Raw genomic sequence first — 19,200 nt, 5'->3', positions numbered from 1 at the left:
ACTTGGTGGAGGATTTCATAATGTTTTCAAAATTAGTTTATAATTATATCTATATACCTACTTTATATTTTCTTTGATACACATAAACATATTCATCAGATCCTGACTGGACGTGTGTTTGTCTGCAGAGTGTGACTGCGAGAGCGGCCACTGCGACATGCACACAGGAGAATGCCTGGCAGAGGCCACTGTCAACCTCTGCTACAACGGTGAGTGGAGCTGAGCGTCAGCTCACCACCCAGCAGACGGGAGAAGCGCTTCAACGTCTCTGTGGATATTTCTCTGCTTCCAGACTGTGATGATTGCATCTGGCAGCTGATCAGAGACCTAACGTTGTCCAATAAGACGCTGGACCAGCTGAAGGTCGGCGTGCTGAACATCTCCACGGGGGCCGCCGCCAACGACAGGCTCAAGTTCTACAACTACACCGCTCACCAACTGCAGGTGAACCAGCAATATGCAGTCCTGTTTTTATTTTTATCTCGTGGCAACAACAGTGAGACTGTATTTTAACATCACTTTGTAGCTGTTTTCACAAAATGCCTTAAAGCTGCAGCATTTAATTATTATTATTATTATTTACATATTTATGTAAAATCACATTGTTTTCACTGTGTGATGACAGTGTTGGATTAAACAGATATTCTGTGAAAAAATTGAGCTCCTCTGCCTAGTCTCAGCGCTAACTAGAAACAACCAATCACAGCCAAGAGGCAGGTCTTAGCACTGTCAATATAAAACTGATCTAAATATCAATATTAACTATAATAAGATGAGTACTGATATTGGGATCAATATTGGCACTTTGAGATTAAGACTTCTGTTTGGCTTATTGGGGTTTTTTATGGCTCCATTTTTGCTGAGTATATATTCAGACAACAGTTTATTTGAAAAGATTTGAGCAATCTGTGAACTTTTAGACATAAATAATATAAATTATTGCAAAGACTATTTACTAAAGAAGGAGAGCTTTTATTCCCACTTTTGGGGACGGCAGTCAAACAAATGATGTCTTAACATCCTTTGAAACCTTTTTCACAGTACAGTGACTTTTCCCCATTTTTAACTCTCTGGAACGTTTTGGAGTAAAGAAGCTTCACTGCTTTCCTTTCAGAGGCAGTTTGAAGTCTGGAGGAATAAGTTGTCTGTAATGAAAGGAAAGACTGGTGAGCTGGAAGAAGCTGCAGACGCTGTGGTGGTGGACATCAACGCACTCGGAGAGTCGGTCAGTAAAGTCTTCGTCTTCTGCTGGATTTAAGAAAAGGAGACAGCTGTTTATTATGAGTCCTATTGTTCTTTTCTCCTTCAAAAATGAATTAATGTGTGTTATTATTCAGTTAAATTAACTATATTTCAATAAAGTAGTTTGGCCTTTGTGTCGATGGAATTCCATTGTTAGATACAAGTTTCAGTTGTTAATAAAAGTTGTTTGGTTTAATTTTCAATTGTATTCTATAAGGTCCTTTGGAAAATGTAAACTTTTTAAGAAGACTCAAAGAATAAACCACTTACTGAAGGTCAAAAACCATAAAGCAATATGGCTCAGTGCAGAAGAAGAGCTGGTTGATAATTAGTAGATGGCGCTGTCCAAATATTGTAAATATAAAAAAAAAAAAAGACAACTCAAATCCTGTTGTTTTTTTTAGACCTGAAGAGACATGAATTGACCTACTGGGCTCCTGTAGAATCTGCTGTGTGTTTGTGTTTGTGTTCAGGAGAGCCAGATGAACAGACAGGGGGTTCAGTTGGAATCTGAGACGGTGGACATGTTGGCCATGGCTGAGCAGCTCGACACCAACCTCACAGATCTCAACAAACGCATCGAAGGTACCAACACGGGCTGTTCAGTTTGTTTTGGTGGATGAGAAAAACATGTTTGAAATGAAAAAAGATATGTTGGAGATATCACCACCAATGAATGTGTAAACGCAGACTAAACAACTGTCTGCCAACCAACTGAGGAAAAATAAATCCTGTTGTTTTTTGTGGTGGAATAGGATGCTGCTCTATCCCAGTGGTTCCCAAAGATTTTCTGGCCTCCCTAAAGATTACAATAAAATTCTCCCCCCCCCCAAAAAAGAGAATAAAAATCAAGTGGACACACACATCGTTCAACCAGACATAAACCTAAACACATATTTTGTTTTCAAATTCCACTGAAGTTTATTTCACACTTCAGGTTGCAACAAAACAAACGACAGACCATCTTTACAGTGAAACACTTTTGTGTAACTATTATTTATTTTTTTTGTCATTCATCCATACCGCTTCCCGCGCCGCCCCTAAGGGGCGCGCCCCACACTTTGGGAACCACTGCTCTAGCCAAAGGTTAACATCCATAATTTTTCTGATTTGTACAAGTTTGAATTTTGGAGGATTTTCTGTAAATCATAAAGTTCAAGGTTTACTACCTTGATGTCAGGCTGTACAAACAAATGTTGAAATTAAAGTGTCTAATAACTTCCTTTGGAGGTGCTTGAGTGTCTGTTAACTTGATTAGACAAAGGCCATAGAGTTCTCATTGGAGCCCATGTGTGTGGGTGCATGTGTGTGTGTGTGTGTCCACAGATATGATCCACGACTGGGAACTGTACAACGTCCAGCAGGAGATGGATCCAGAGACCGTCAGGCGTAACACAGAGGTCGCACAGGAAATTGTGTCATGGATGAGACAGCTCGACTTGTCGCCACTGGAACCCATCGCCACGGACGAAACAACCGAAGCTCACGACTGTGAGAAAAACTATTTATTCATTGCAAAGCAGGATTCTGCACATGTACAGTGATGACTTCCTGAAGCCGAGCTGTGATTGGTTCTGCTCTGCATTGGTTCATTTATTAAACCAGATCTTGTTCCCTGGGTAACTTCCCAGTCAAACAGAGGGCTAGACAAACTCATACTGAGACTTTAAAATATGAATATGAGACTCATAAATATTTTTGTTGTCATTTAAATCACTGTTATATCAAAGGTTAAGGTGCAGTAGCAACTAAGTGTAAAATACTGGTTAATGTATTTACATTTATTTATTAAGTGATAAATTGTGCTTGATGAACATTGCTCAGATGAAGATTGTCTGTCAACGCCGGTTGATGTAATTAGTAAAGCTGAAATCACAGGTGTCAAACTGCAGTCCTGGAGGGCCTTTGGCTCCCCGGTCTCATCAGCTTGCTATGAAAACACACAGTGCCTGTGAAATTCAAAGCTATGAAATCATTAGCACCTTCAGTCATAACGAATCAACATTTGATTCTTGTTTCCAGTGCTGACGCGCGTCCGTCAGTTAGAGAAGAAGCTGATGATCTCACAGGGCCGAGTCCCGTCCGTCCAGGAGATCCTGTCCCGTTTCTCCTCCAGACTCTCTGAGGTCCGGGACTTTCTGCTGAGCGCAGCCAGCACCGTCCAGGAAGCAGAGGACAGGAACAGAGCCAGCCTCCTCAAATTCCAGAGGAAAGAGGTGATTTCCCCAGCATTGTGCTCTTGGAACCACACTTTGTTGTTACTTTTTGATCAGAATGCACTGGTGGAATCAATTCCCCACGACCCCGCCGTTAGAAAAGGTTCCAACACGAAGCCGCTCCAGGTGGCGTCTGCTGATTCTTACCTCGATTTTGGACTCGGCCACATGTTTGTACAGTCTGGTCCTCATGGTTTTAAACGGTGAGAACAGAAATGCAAAACCATCTGTGGGAGTTTGGGAGCATTACATTAAAAGGGGGAGAGGCAGCCCTTGCTCTCATGATATCATCTCCACATGAGAGGAACTTTAGATTCCCACAGTACAGTAACTTATTTTGACAGACATATTTCTTCTTTGTGGGGGGAAATTTCTAATTAAAACAGTACCAGTTAATGGTTTGGAGTCCTCCAAGTCATAATTTTTTTTCTTATTATTTTTGTTTAAAACAAAAGACTAAATCAAGATAAAGGAAAACAGACTCATTAGGACTCTCAGACTACTGCAACAACAAAACATCAGGAGGGTAAAATCTCTCCCCGTTCACTAACATCTAGAGCTAGTTCTTTTTTTGGCTTTAAAACGTTCCAGTTAACCACGTTTCAAATTAAAAGCCTGCATGGATGCTTTACAGGGCGCATGCCTCTGAACATCTGCAGCTCAGGAGACCGAAGGAGAATTACTGAACAGGAACTGCATCCAAGGCAGAAACCAAAGGAGACAATTTCCTTTGAAAACTCGAATACCTGTTGAATATTACTCTTCTGTTAAATACGTCTAGGAATGAGAACTTTGTTTCTGCCCGTTTTGTGTCTTTCTCACCAGATTCGACTGGGAAGTCTGGAATGTGGGGTGGGATTTTATTTTATTTTTTATTTATTTATTTATTTTTTTGTTGAAAAACATCAGACTGAATGTGCAATAAACCCCACAGATCGCTCTGAGGCTTCCGACATAACCTCAACTTCTTCTTTCTGCCTCCCACAGTGGATCATATGTTTCCATCCAATCATGTCCCAGACTTCTTCCTCTGTCACATCAGACTCCTTCATGTTCTTCATCACTACGCCCAGGAATTCTGGAATCTTCTTCATCTACTCCCATCTGGCATCTTCACATTTAACGTCTGATGCCATAATGATGACATAATGTTCTTTCATAATGGCCTTATAATGAAAGACCATTTTGTGGAAATATTAGGGACACATCAACTAATAAGTTTAACTGTACAAAGTGAGCACTATGTCCAGTTCACCTCCTCTGCACGTCTAAACCATCTCTGCCTCACCTCCAATTTTTTTTTTCCAAGCCTCTCTCTCTGACCTTAGATGTAGTCCTATTCACATTATTAAATGGAAACCATTTTCTGTTTCCTGACATATGATATTAAGCAGTCTTTACTCTGTTTTTGGAAACACATTTATGTATTCAGGTAACACACTCAGAGGTGTAAAAAAGTCTTTATCTTTAATTTTTTAATTTAACAAAAAGGACAACCCCACCCAGCATCAACATAGAATAATTCTAAATGACCCCAGGCTTGTTTTTCTGTCTCCAGACAAAACAGCAGAGGCTGACAGAGGACCAGCTGGCCATCAACGGCACACTGGAGATCAGCAGAGCCTTCATCTCCGACGCCGAGAGGATGGCGACTGAGGTGGACGCTATGGCCCAGGTCAGATGGTGGACAGCTAAATATGAAAGAGCTTTCTCTACATAAACACTTTATTCACATTTTGGTGCTGTAATTCATTAAACTTCAGCTTTGTTAAAAGTTACAATTGCACAACTGCAAAGAGCGAACTGTGATTTTATATATAGTTATCAAGTGTAATTCATTCATACAAAGGAGAGTGAAGCCTGGAGCGCTTGATAAAATAGCACTCCATAATTAAAGAATATTTTGTGGAATTATTGGGGCATCTCCTTGAAACATCAGCCAATCAGTGTAAATTGGTCCCAACTGGCTCCTCCTAATGTTCAATGACCTTCAGCATAGAGTCAAGTAAGTGGCTAATGTTTTGGCCTGGCCATCACAAAGCTATGACTTCTGTCAAATTGACAAGCTTGAGGGCAAATCTGAAAATGTGTGTTTGAGCAAGTGACATGCGAATCTGACCCAGTTCTGTCAGGAGGAATGGACCAAAATTCCAACAAACTGGAAAGAACCTGACTCAGGTCATAAGCTTTCTTCAAAGTCAGAAGTTAACATATATTTCCTTGGTTCTTTGTAAAATTATCTGTTAGTTTCTCTCTCATTATTCTGGAATTTATTGATACTAATTGACCTGAAACAGGAATGCTGGAGTCTGCTTTGGTGTCAGATAGCCAGAAAAAAAAAAAAAAAAAAAAGCTTCTTTCTTTACAATATATGTATAGAAACAGATGTCTGGCTTGAGCTGTGTGTTAATCTCTACAGAATGTGACAGAGTACCACGCCGAGATCGATGGCGCCAGCCAGAAGCTGACTGAGAAGACGGAGCGTCTGTCGCAAGTCGACAGAGACCTGGTCCAGAAGGCCGATGATCACGCTACGGAGCTGGAGAGGCTGGCCTACGAGCTGGAAGAGTGAGAAACCTCTCTGCAACCAGACATTCCCTCTGTACACACACATATCATGTTACTGAGACAGGAAGTAGTTTTGCCGTGTGAACATTTGGGCTATCAGGCAGGCAATCAGTCCAAAAAGCTAACTTGTGGAGATGTTTTTGTGATGATGAAAGGATTCTGTTTTTCTTTTTTAGCAATGCAGCTGTATTGCAATTTGGATCTCTCTGCACCTTTAATTTGCTATGTTAGACAATAGCTAATTAAAGGTGCAGTGTGTAACTTTTATTAAAAAAAAGTTTCTACATATATGTTAAAACTATCACCATATCGTGACAGTTTATGAGACAAATAATCTGTGAAAAGATCAAACCCGAGCTTTTATTGGCATCTGAAGAAATGCACCGCTCCCCAACTAACCTGAGCAAAACCAACCAATATTAACAATTGGTATTTATTTCCATCTTGTTGCATTTTGTTTCTGGGGGAAACAAAGTTGGTCATGTGATATTTGGTCATGTGAAGGTGACAGTGCAGGACTGTGGGGAGTTTAACTGAAACAGCAAAGCAACGGTGACGTTATTGATTCAATATCAGCCCAAATTTTCCTGTCTGTGCTTCCCAAGTGAATTATTTTCTTCTATTTTTCTATCCACTTTAAATGATTTATAAATCTATCTTCTCCAGGGATCTGAAAGAAGGCGATGCCAATGGTTTCGTTCAGAGAGCAATAAGTGCTGCCAACGTCTATAACAACATAGTGAAATACATTGACGATGCCAACATCACTTCCCTCACCACGCTCAACTTATCTCAGAGAGCAGAAGACGTATGCTGCCCATCACTGTTCGCCTTCCAGAGTGTTCTACCTTTGTGAGTCAGTGTGACTTTAGTGACAGTTTTCTTTTGTGTTTTAGGCCATTGGCGCAATTAAAACCCAGCTTGGATATCTGCTGACACAGAGTGAAAATGCCTTCCGTCAATCTGTTACACTGAGATCAGAACAGTATGGTAGGAAAAGTCCAAGTGTCTGTACTTCACTGTCTGTACTGTGTGGTGTGCTTCTGCTGCTCAACTCTTTGTTCTTTCACAGATGTAGACACGAAAGTGGCTGATGGTATACAATATATTGAGGAGACCAAGAGGACCATGGAAAAAAATCAGAAAAAACTAGAAGAGATAGCAAATGACATCCGGGTGATTCAGACAGGTAAGAATATGTCTGGGTGTCTTTGTGCATCTGTTTGGGGTACTAGTAGAAACTGAGCATGGAGCCGCAAAATAGATACTAAATAGATTCCCTCGTCACAGACATACCTGGATGTTGCCTAGATTCTTTTGTGTTTTTGTTTAAGAAATCCTCTAATTTCCATGGCAACCATTCAGCTGTGCAAAACACCTGGGTGGACCAATCTCTGCCTTCGAGATGCAGCTCCTCCTGTGAGCTGCAGTTTCCAGGCTTCTGCCTCATATAATTTTCCTACCCCGTTGGATAATTCAACAGGGTAGGATTGTTGCTGGCTTCAGACTAGCCAGCAACAAATAGCAAACTCATTATGTAAGCTCCTTTCCAGTGAAACCCTGGTAAAAACTTTGTGAGCAGGAGTTTTTAAAGCCACAGAGGCCCAATTTTAAGGTGTTGAATTGCAAAGTAAAACTTTTTTTGAGTCATATTTAATATATGCAACATTTTTATAACAACTGAAGATAACGAAGTGCTGCGCTACAAAATGCCACCGTATGCCTCAAAAATACATATCTGCCCCTTTAGCAGAAAACAATGTACAAAACTGAATTGTCTCTTTTCTTTATTTCAAATTGTCATACTATTATTAAGAATCAGTTTTCAACCTCCAATAGTCCTCCTTCATCAAACTGAAATATTCACTGACTGAATTCAGTTCTCTGTTTTTCTGTTTCTCGTCAATCTGCAACCATTTTCAGACCGAACCCCGCAGCGTCTGAACTTTTCCTTGGAAGTGGCAGAAGAGACTCTGAACCACTCAGCAGGGGTGCTTGAGACCGTCACTCCCATCAACAACAAAGTGCAGCAGTGGGCTCATAACATGAGAAACAACGAGTACTCTGCTGCTGCGTTCGAAAATGCTGTTGCATCTGCCGGGGAAGCAGGTGAAAAGTTTCTGTTTCTGTGTGAAAGTTGTGAAAACAATAAAATAATTTTAAAAAAATGCTAATTTCTGCTCATGTTCCTGGATCTGTCCTGCAGTGGAAAACCTGAATGTGCTTGTTCCTGAGCTGCTGGACAAGCTGAAGGTGGTTGAAGAGAAGAAGCCTGTGAACAACGTGACCACCAACATCCTGAGGATCAGAGAGCTCATCGCTCAAGCCAGAAGTGTGGCCAAGAAAGTTAGTTTGTTACGTTTATGTTTGACTACATACCACTTCACAGTCACAGTGAAGAACTTCGGATCTCCTTGGTAACCTCGATCCATCCAGTTTACTGAGCCATATTGCTCCACTGCAGTAAAATAATCTCTAAATAATATTAGAAAATCCCACCTTGAATTTGAATTCAAATATTCAGTGATTGAAAAAAATAAAGCCCACATTTACTGGCAGTGGATACTAGGTGTCTTTCTACATGCTATTCTTTGTTTATGCCAAATTTAACCTGGAGAAGAGTCGTCTTGTTTGATCTGACCAAAGCATTCAGTTCCAGTTAACGTCCCAGCAGGGCTTAATCATCTTCTGTTCATCTGTGCTTATTATGTTCGGACATATAAAATTTTCAGTAATTAGTGCTATGTGTGATTTGAGGATTGTGAACAAAAATTGTATAAAACTTTTAAATCATTGAGAACAACTACTGAAAGTAGTGTCTTCCAACTATTTTTCTCTTATCATAAGACAAATCTAAATGACCATTGACAAACAGAATAAACACTGAGTCTGGAAATGCTGATGAGTTTGGACAGAGATTTGTGTTTCAAATAGTCCAAGATGTAAAACTCATTCTGCAAGGATAAGAGAATGTTTGGAGAAGTGTTTAATTTTTTATTTTTGCACCAAAACAGTATTAATTTTGACCATAAATGGTCAATTATCCTGGTACATAAAGCTGTTGCAGAAAGTTGGTATATCTGCTGGGCACATAAAATGATCTCAAGTCACATCAACCAAAATGACAACAAAACAGCAAAGAATATGCCACCCCCTGGTTGCCCTGGCAACACTTTGACTCCTGCTCAGTAAGCAGGTGTTCCTGTTGTGGCTCATAGAGACAGTGCTGCTCGCTCTGATGTGTCCTGACAACAATATGAATGTTTGAATTCCTGCAGCAGCAGAAGACCTCCTTGATCACAGGAAGCAATTATGATGCAAAGGGTTCATGTATTTATGTATTTGTATTTTTTGTATCTTTTTTTTTTTTTTGTCACTTGCCCTGAAATTCTAGAAAGCATGCATTTGCTCAGGTCTAGAAAAATGGCTGAGGACGAAATTCAGCTTTAACTTCAGCTTCAGGGCTCTTGTGACTACAGTTATCCACTTATACTTCTTTTCTTTGTTTCTCTCTAGTGGGTTAGGGTATAAAGTGTTCATATTACAAGAAGCTCTAACACATGGGTTTTCATTTGGCTTCAGGTTCAGGTGTCCATGAAGTTTACTGGACGGTCTTCAGTTGAGGTTCATCCGCCCAGCAACCCGGAGGAGCTGAAGACGGTGACGTCCATCAGCCTGTTCATGAGGGTGGACCCAGACAAAGACCCCATTGAGGACCGCTTCATCCTGTATTTGGGAGACAGAAGTGTGAGGAATCCAGGCAGATTGCATTTTTTGGGGTTAGAGAAAAGCTGTTTACCCTGACTTGGAGCTGGTGGTCATGGTAAAGAGAGACAGCAGCAAAGAGACGGGGAGCGTTTGTTGTAAACTTGGCGATTAGTGTGAAAAGCTTTGAAGCAAGCCAGTTGGCCCAGACTGAGGGTTTCCAGGAGACGCCTGAGACAAAAGTGCAATTGTGTCCGTTCAACTTGGAGTTAATCTGTTCATCTCCGTAACTGTTCCAATGCTCAGCCAGTCAGTGTGGTTTCTCTGGGAATCTGTTGTGTTCCATGCAGTTGTCTGTTCAATTTTGTATTATTTGGAACAATAGCCCAAGCATTAACCTTAATGGTATGCGCACATGAGAGTCAGATATTTAAAATCAGTAAAATACAGAATTAAAATGATCTTTCCCAACTTGATATAAGATGGTGAAGCCATGTAAAATCTCAAAGTGGAAAAATAAACTCTGTTTCTGCTTTCAGGGCAGGAAGGACTACATGGGTTTGGCCATCAAGAATGACAAACTTGTGTTTGTGTACAACCTCGGGAGAGACGATGTGGAAATCCCTCTGACCTCCAAGCCTGTCAGTCAGTGGCCAGCAGTCTTTAACTATATCAAAATAGAAAGGTAAATAACCTTCAAGAGTAAACTCTAAGCATTTACTGCAGAACCTTTAGCTATCATTAATATTCTCTGGCAGTTAGCATTCATATTATTCATGATTTTCTTCTTGCAGGTTGGGGAGGCATGGAAAAGTCTTCCTGACTATTCCCAGCCAGGGCTCCACAGATGAGCAGAAATTCATCCAGAAAGGCGAAGCCCCCATCGCAGACTCACTGTTCGATATCGACCCCAAGAATCTGGTGTTCTTCATCGGAGGTGTCCCACCAGACATCAAGGTAGTGAGTTTAATCCTAACCCTCTTGTAATCCCAGCCTTTCCTGAATGTTGACAAATGTTGTTGTTGTTTTTTTTTTTTGTTTGATTTTCTAATCTCTAAACTAGCTGCCTCCTCCTCTGAGCCTGGCCCCGTTTGTGGGCTGCATTGAGTTGGCTTCAATCAACAACGATGTCATCAGTCTGTACAACTTCAAAGAGACTCACCTTTTAAATATAGCTGCTTCTCCTCCCTGCCCCAGGTACTCATTACAGCTCCTCCAGAGAGGACTCACACTCCTTACAGTACACTCCTTATGTTGCAGCCAAGGTGTTTCATGTGGATTTTAAGTAGTAGTCCAACACAAAGCACTGTAGTCCTGTGAAATGGAAGGAGTAGGATGCATGGATTTCAAAATGTTTGACATATAAACATGTAAAATTAGTTGTGCATTTGCATTCAGTTCAATATAGAACCACGTTTCTCTGCAAATTTTTAGAGCTTTATCTCCTCCTGCAAGGACAGATTTAGGAGTCAGTGACTCTGGGTTAGTCACACAGAGATTGATCTATCTATCTATCTATCTATCTACTTTTCATAGATTAAAAGTAGATAGATTAAACTTTATGCATTTTAAAACATTTTAAAATTATATGATTATGGCCATTTTCCCACATCATATTTGTGTTGTATTTTTTCTTCCAGGGGTACACAATCTAAAAATGCATTCTCCACATTCTCCTCTGTTGTCAGGTACAAGTTGGCGTTCTCCCAGAGTCGCATTGCCAGCTATCTGTTTGATGGAACGGGCTACGGACTCGTCAGTAACATTGAGAGGAGAGCCAAGTTTGGTCAGGTCATAAGATTTGACATTTCCATACGAACGATCACAAACAACTGCACCATTTTCCTCATGGTCAACGGGGTACGTCTGAAACGGAGACCGCTTGCTTCGGTTCTGCCCATCTTCTGAGCTGTTATCTCTACTTGACCCAGATGGAGTTTCCAAAGTCAATGCAGCAACTGTTAAGCATTTATTTCACATTACAGCAATTAATCCATCCATTCATTGTCTATACCGCTGATCCATGTAGGGTTTACACGGGGCTGGGGTCTGTCTCCAGCAGTCCACTTCTGAGAGCAGTGCTGGTAAAATGTTGTTAAAAGGTTAATAAAGGAGCCATATTGTAATGACTTCCTGAAGGAGCAGGATTTTTTAAAGAGACAGAAACACAATTTCAAAGTGTTAAATTAGGAAGTAAATTTCTTGTAAATCATATTTTATGTATAAAGCATTTTTATAACAACTGAAGTTCAGATAGTGTTTTGGTTTGCTATAAAACTGCACTACATTCCTGGAAAGCACATAATAATGCTCCTTTAAGAAAACAAAACAAATGTGAAAACACATACCTACAGGGACAATTCCTACAGAACTGAGCTGATTCAAGACTTAACTTTATCACCCTTTCTAATGTCTGTTTCTGAAATCCAAACATTTGCTTGACTTGCAAGTCTGTTTTGAATCTGAGGAAAAGGTTAAAAGATAGAAGAAATTGTCATTTTCCAATCATAGAACAAGATGAGAGAGAATCTAAGTTTGGCCAATAGGCTGTTTCATTTTCTGAAACCAACAAGGTGGACCAGCTGCTCTGGTCCAATATGGACAAGTTCATGGGTCACCAACCCTTGAGGACTGTATCTAAGGACTCCTACAAACCTCAGAACTATGTCGTTCTGAGGTTGGGAGGATATTGGTTCTGTGGTACACCATTGACATCTTGGTGGTTCATGTAGCAGTCTGTATTACAGTACATTTGAAGAAGCCTCTGACTAAAAACACTCTGTTTGTCTAAGAAGAGGATTGTTAGGGTCCTTTTTTTCTTTTTAGATTCTTTGTCAAATCCAGAAAATTACAAATACAATTTTTACTCAAGGTTTAACACAGTGCACTAACGTTTTCTGTACAGGAATTGCCAGAAACATTTTCATCTTAAGAGTTTAATGAGCCTAAATGAATGATCATGTTCAAATAAGAACATTATTTGAGATGTACTAACATGCATCTATTGGTCAAGGGTTTACCTCACAACCCCCGACCCCTCCTCGACCCTGCATGGACAAGTGGTTAGGAGCGATGGATGGAAAAATGATTTGCACCTAAATAAGCTTTTTTATTTATTGTGTTTCTTAGTGATAAACTCCATTTGGTTTAGTAATATTAGACCAACAAGTAGTGGAATAAAAGATTGTTGAGGTCAGTCTAGTGTCATATTGAAGACCTTCTGCTGGTCTTGTTAATGAAAGACAGATTTGAAAGCATCCGTATTACTGCTTTTTAGAAAAGTTAATTTACATTAGTTAAACATGATTTAAAATATTTGACTCCTGTAAAATGTTCTTTCTTTCCTTCCAGAAAAACTTTTTCCTTTTAGAGATAAAGAATGGCTTCCTGCGCCTAACATACGACTTTAGCTTCAGCAATGGACCAAAACTTCTGGAGAATAACTCACCTAAGTTTCAAATAAATGATGCAAAATACCACGAGGTAGATCCTCCTCTTATTTTTTCTTTTTTTATATATGATGTTCCTGTGAACCAAAAATATTGTTACAACTGTCTCTGTTTAATAGGTGTCAGTGATCTACCATATGTTAAAGAAAGTTATTCTACTGGTGGACAAGACCCTTGTTAAAACTGTCGAGAATCCCCAAACCCCCCTGCCTTTCTCAGATATCTACATCGGTGGAGCTCCCTCCAGCATCCTCAAATCCAGGTGAGTCGCTAAGTAGACCTTCAACCAAAGAAACACTGTCAATAAGAAGTTGAAAGTCTGCAGTTTCACAAAGGACATGATTTAACAAGATGCATCCACACAGGCCGGAGCTGTCTTCTGTGATAGGCCTGAAGGGTTGTGTCAAAGGATTCTTGTTCCAGAAAAAAGACTTCAACCTGCTGGAAGAGCCTGGTACCGTTGGGATCAGCAGCGGCTGTCCTGAGGAGTTGGTTGTAAGAGCCCAATTTACCAACTCACACTCCTACAAATCCTAAATGCATTTAAGCCAGGAACTAAGACATGTTTGTTTTTTGTTTTTCAAAGTGGGCCGTATGAGGGTCTCAGAAAGCTGGAACGAAGTTGAGAAAAAATAAAAATAACAAAAGAAGTAATCTAATGCATTTTTGAGTGTATTTTGTATAAGAAAAAATAGTCTGTTCTTCAATCAATATTACGAAATATAAGTTAAAATGCCATGCTCATCTTTCTGATTAGCTGCCAGTCAAATTTATGAAGCTACTTTGCTCCTCAAGCTGGCAAAGCAAGTTCAAAATGGACACGTTTTCCTCAAGAAAAAAAAAGCTAAATGCCAATTAAAATCAGAAGGCATGAGGCAGCATTTTTGCTAAACAAAATTAAAGATTATTAAACAGTGAATAAAAGTGTGAAAAAACCCAAAACTAGAATATGCTGTTTTTTGACATGTTTTGTTGCATTGTCTGAGTGTACAAGTGGGTTCTTTTAGAAGCTAATATTTACTTTTTTGGCATCCCTGGTATCGATGTAAAATTGGCCCTAAAATAAATCCAATTTTTTTTTTAAGTAGTTTATTCACACACTAAAAAATTAGACAAAAAACTCAACTTCTAATTCAAGTACCGTACGTTGAAGTACATGATCTGACATTAAAACAAGGTAATTTATCACAAAAACATTGGCGCCACTTTTACCGGCCCTGATGTGAAAGGGGCAGTATTATGTATTTTCCAAGCACAAAGTGCCATTTTATGGTACAATGAAGTAACTGTAGCTGCATTTCTATTACAAAAATGCATAAAGCTTTTCCAGTACTCAGCTAATTTAAAAAAAGGATTTGCAATTGCGGTGTTTCAATTAAATAAGAAACCAATAAGATTAAAATCACGTGAATATGTTTGTTCAAACAATAAGGCATTAAAAAACTTGCTTTGCCAACCTTCTACCACCACTTCCTGTTGACTTCTTTGTCTTTTCCTACAGTAGTAATATCCTGTTGTGGATCACATGACTCACACATGAAAAGTTTCAATTGCAGTTCTGCGAAATACAATAACTTTGATCCGGCCAAAAAAACCCACCTTATCCTGCCGACCAAAAAGTTTGATTTAAAACTGAGAGTTTTTTCCAAATTGGTGTGTTTCCATTAACCTCTAGAACATGACGGACCCACCTAATTTATTTTTGGAATTCTAGTTTAGGAATTATGGAAATGCAGCTTGTGTTTACCTTCAGCTGCAATGAAAAAGCTGTACATATTGAAAACAACTTAAAAGAAATTTGACTTTTTGACTTGAAATTGTCTTCTATCTCTTTAAGAAGCTCCTACTCTTTCTAACACTCTCCCTTTAGCATGTTATCGCAACAATTCGTCTTTATGATGCCGTTAACTATCATTCTTAGGATTGAGATGTAGCTCATAAGCGCAGTTCTACCAGGTGTTTGCTAATTGGCGGAGCTGAGTGGGAAGGCGCGGTCAGACTCAAATAAGCGATTTCTAAATAGCATCTAAATATTCTGTCTGAGAAATGAAGGGTTTCTAAAACTGCTTTGTGTGTTTTTGCGCCAGATGTCCCGCGAAGCTTCATTCAGTGGCCACAGTTACCTGGGATCCACCGCAAAAATCTCACCCTTTGACAACTTCGAAGGAGGGTTTAACTTCAGAACGCTGCAGCCCAGTGGACTGCTGTTCTACCACTCTCAAGGGGTAAGAACATCTTACACACACATTCCACAAACTTCTACATTTCCATGTCACATTTTTGTCTCATTTTCTGACACCCTTAAAATTCTGTGAAAGTGACATTTCCTTCCAAAGTAATGATCAATTTGAGTTTTATCACCCATATAATCCTGGGAGCAGGTTCTCCATGGCAGCAAAATATTAGAAAGTAATGTTGTTGAATGATTTTTTTAATGCATCACATCTGATGAGTATTAAAGAAACACGTTCTTCTGCCTGACTAACTGGAATACATTCCTCCTCAGTCTGATGAGTTCAGCATCGCCTTGGAGAACGGAGCGGTCACACTGAACCACAGAGGGTCAAAGGTCAAATCACAGAAGAAGCAATACAACGATGGAAGGACACACTTCTTACTGGCTTCAGTGAACAAGCAGAGGTAGGAGGTTTCAAATGATGTTTTTATTTATTAGGGAACGGAAAGAAAGACCACTGGGTTACCATGACGAACCCAAACAGAACAGCTTTGCCCGACTGTTAAATGCATTTGCAGAGAAATGCTCTGTTCAAGCAGACAACCACAGGGATGAGATATCTAACATTAATTTTAGTTTAATGCAGCTATAATTACATTTTCTCGTTTATGTTTTTTTTCCTCATTTTTCAATTTGTCATACAGTTTAGTTTAACAAACAACCATTCAGAACCAGAAAGAGGGTCTTTGAGCTATCAATCATCCTCATGTACTCACTGCTAAAATGTGCTAATGGTGGAGAAACAATTTACCGCTACAGGAAAACTGTTTATATGTAGCCACCGTAACTAGCCTGAGCGTTCATAAGAGGCTATGCTACCTACAGGGTAGCAGAAAGCATGGGAGAGGGAGAGGGGGAGGTGAGCAGATGGTGATTGACAGTGCTAAAACCCGCCTCCTGACTCTAATTGGTTGTTTCTAGTTAGCACTGGGATAAGGCAGTGGAGCTCCATTATTTTTCATAGATTTGTTTCATATTAAACTGTAAAACCATAGTGACAATTTCAACAAATACGTAAAAATTAAAAATTGTAAAAGTTAAATACTGCAGCGTTGAAGCAAAGGTTTCTAACTACCTCATTCTGATTCGCCTCAGGAATTTACTGCTAGTGGACGACAAAGACAAAAAGGAGTTAAAGCGATCACCATCAGCTGCAAAGTCCTCCTCTGATTCTCCCACAAAGACCTTTTACTATGGAGGCTCTCCAAGTAGCAGCTTAAAGAACTTCACTGGTTGCATCAGCCATGCGTACATCAGCAGGTAAGTCTCCACCACGCTGTGAACATCTGGCTCCACAGGCCTCCTTCTGTTCGATACTAAGAACCATGAGAATGAAGAGTTTTTGCTGTGTTCTAATGCAATTTGTATTCATTCCCTGTCACTCTGTGTCTGTAGACAAGACCGAGACATTGAGGGTGAGGACTTCCAGAAGTACACCGAGAAGGTGAATGTTTCCCTGGAGAACTGTCCTGTACAGCGACCTCCCGCTGCACTGATGTCTCACCACAGGGGGTCTTCTAAAGCCAAACAGAGCCAGTCTCAAAAGGTAACACAAACACAGCGGGTCGGTTAGGTCATGCCTGCTCCTCATCTTCTGCTCAGTCAGCTGCCTAGATCAATGAGAGCGAGTTCTCTACAGACTTAAAACGGGCGTTTCTACTGCGCAAAATATGATTGGTTAGTTCCAACAGAAATCTGTCATCTCTGGTGACCGGATCAAAAGTTTGAACAAGAAAATAAGAAATCATAGGTTCAATCCTTTGTGTCAGGACCTGTTTAAGTAACATTATGTTTTGAATTATAATTTTAGTTTTATTTATTCATTATTTGTTTTAACTAATTATGTCAATTTAATATTACTTCAGTAACCAAAACTGATTTTGTACCAAGGAATCAACCTATAGACTTCCCTCTTCATAGACATCTCTGAAAAATCACTACTATTGCAGCTGATCAAGAATGCTGCTGCTGGCGTTCTCACTAAAACCAGGAAGATAGAGCACATAACGCCAGTCTTAAAGTCCCTCCACTGGCTCCCTGTAGCTCAAAGAATAGACTTTAAAATACTATTATTAGTTTATAAATCACTGAATGGTTTAGCACCACAATACATTAAAGATCTGCTGTTATTGTATCAACCTTCCAGACCTCTTAGGTCTTCTGGTTCTGGTCTGCTCTGCACCCCCAGAACCAGAACCAAACGAGGAGAAGCAGCATTCAGCATCTATGCACCAAAAATCTGGAACAAACTTCCAGAAAACTGTAAAACAGCTGAAACACTGACTCCCTTTAAATCTAAACTAAAAACCCACTTGTTTAGAGTGGTATTTGAAACGTAATCAATTGCAAATTTATTGACGGAATCTGATTGATGTTGTGTTTTTATTGTTGATTCTATTTTGTATTGTGTTTTTGTGTTTGATTTGATGTAAAGCACTTTGAAATGCCTTGCTGCTGAATTGTGCTATACAAATAAAATTTGATTTGATTTGATTTACTATCAGTTATTAAAACAGTGTGATCTACATTGATGCTCATATTTTGGAATGTAACCAGACATTCTAATATCGGCTGGTACTGATACCATGCAGATAATATTGTGCATTCCCACTAAAAAGTCTTTGGATATGGTTACAACAGCAGCTTCATGAAACTAAATAAATAAATGAAAGCTTGTTGTCAGAGATGTAAGGTAGTAATGTTTTAAACAAAGAAAAAGTCCAACAAAAGACATTAAGATCATCCAATCAGACGTGGTTCTTCCGAAATGACATGCTTGTCTAATCATGTTGCACTTGATTTTGTTCATTCAATTGCCTTTATCTTTGCTTCATCTGCCAACATATCTACTTGACATCATTGGGAATCTATTCCTGCCCATAGTGAACCCTAGAAGAATCAATTCTTACCCAACAATGCTTTTCACAGGTTGCCAGAGATAAGTCCAGTCATCTTCCAGAACTGCCCAGCTCTAATCTGGAGTCATCAGAGCCAAACATCCAGTCTTGCCACTTCTCCCCCAGACCTAGATCAACACGCCAAGCCTTCCACTATGGCGGCGTTGCCAACAGCAGGCAGCACTATGAGGGAATCCCTGACTCTCTGTCTGAAAGGTGTGTCAGGCCCACAACCTGCTCGTAGTAAGCCAGGTGTCTGCTCAAAGCTTGCTGTGTACATGTATGCTTTTGTTTCTACATCCATAATGGGATCCATGTTTCGTCTTCCAGGTGCCTCTTGTCTCTGTCCCTGAAGATGGAGTCACCTTTCGGCCTCATCTTTTATGCATCAGATGTCCAAGAGGACAACTTTATGGCTCTGTTTGTGGCCGATGGAAAACTTGTGTTTAGTTTCAGTGTGGGAGACCAGAAAGTTCAAATTAGGAGTGAAGAGAAATATGACGACGGCGCATGGCACAGTGTAAGTTCACAGTGTGAGTTTTTCTTGTGTGTTGGTGAAATATGTTTTCTCATGTTTCAAACTGATAACTTGTTTTTTTTTTTCTTCAGATTGTTTGTGTCCGTAATGGGAGTATGGGACGACTAACTATCGACAGGCTGACAGAGTTTGAGGACGTAGCTCAGGCAAACAATGTCGCCTGGCGTGTCAGCGACTCCCTCTTTGTCGGAGGAGTTCCTCCTGGAAAAGCACAACGGAATATTCAGGTATGAGTTACAGTGTACCAATGGTATTCAGTGGGATTGGGGACCAGAACTGCCTGCAAGTAGCTAATACTTGAGGACCCCTGTCAAAATGCTTTTAACTTTCTATTTTAACTGTTCAAATA

The 19,200-nt window shown here is 39.9% G+C and overlaps 1 protein-coding gene across 1 annotated transcript in view; it reads left to right on the top strand.

Annotated features, from left to right (window-relative positions):
* The window catches only part of lama4 (laminin, alpha 4), a 34,353-nt gene that overhangs the window by 10,809 nt on the left and 4,344 nt on the right, over positions 1-19,200 (top strand). Inside the window, exons 8-35 of the mRNA XM_044105659.1 lie at positions 129-209; positions 293-444; positions 1,115-1,225; positions 1,716-1,827; positions 2,569-2,733; positions 3,265-3,458; positions 5,017-5,133; positions 5,878-6,026; positions 6,693-6,834; positions 6,923-7,016; positions 7,099-7,215; positions 7,950-8,135; positions 8,233-8,372; positions 9,609-9,773; positions 10,271-10,416; positions 10,526-10,688; positions 10,795-10,928; positions 11,420-11,591; positions 13,083-13,214; positions 13,300-13,442; positions 13,546-13,675; positions 15,268-15,405; positions 15,687-15,820; positions 16,512-16,676; positions 16,812-16,962; positions 18,345-18,529; positions 18,644-18,833; positions 18,923-19,078. Coding sequence (XP_043961594.1) covers positions 129-209; positions 293-444; positions 1,115-1,225; positions 1,716-1,827; positions 2,569-2,733; positions 3,265-3,458; positions 5,017-5,133; positions 5,878-6,026; positions 6,693-6,834; positions 6,923-7,016; positions 7,099-7,215; positions 7,950-8,135; positions 8,233-8,372; positions 9,609-9,773; positions 10,271-10,416; positions 10,526-10,688; positions 10,795-10,928; positions 11,420-11,591; positions 13,083-13,214; positions 13,300-13,442; positions 13,546-13,675; positions 15,268-15,405; positions 15,687-15,820; positions 16,512-16,676; positions 16,812-16,962; positions 18,345-18,529; positions 18,644-18,833; positions 18,923-19,078 — 4,064 coding nt within the window. The remainder of the gene's footprint in view (positions 1-128; positions 210-292; positions 445-1,114; positions 1,226-1,715; positions 1,828-2,568; positions 2,734-3,264; positions 3,459-5,016; positions 5,134-5,877; positions 6,027-6,692; positions 6,835-6,922; positions 7,017-7,098; positions 7,216-7,949; positions 8,136-8,232; positions 8,373-9,608; positions 9,774-10,270; positions 10,417-10,525; positions 10,689-10,794; positions 10,929-11,419; positions 11,592-13,082; positions 13,215-13,299; positions 13,443-13,545; positions 13,676-15,267; positions 15,406-15,686; positions 15,821-16,511; positions 16,677-16,811; positions 16,963-18,344; positions 18,530-18,643; positions 18,834-18,922; positions 19,079-19,200) is intronic.

This window comes from Gambusia affinis, linkage group LG22 (genome assembly GCF_019740435.1).
Source record: "Gambusia affinis linkage group LG22, SWU_Gaff_1.0, whole genome shotgun sequence".
Lineage (NCBI taxonomy): Eukaryota > Metazoa > Chordata > Actinopteri > Cyprinodontiformes > Poeciliidae > Gambusia > Gambusia affinis.
This window is presented reverse-complemented; position numbering and strand designations above follow the sequence as displayed.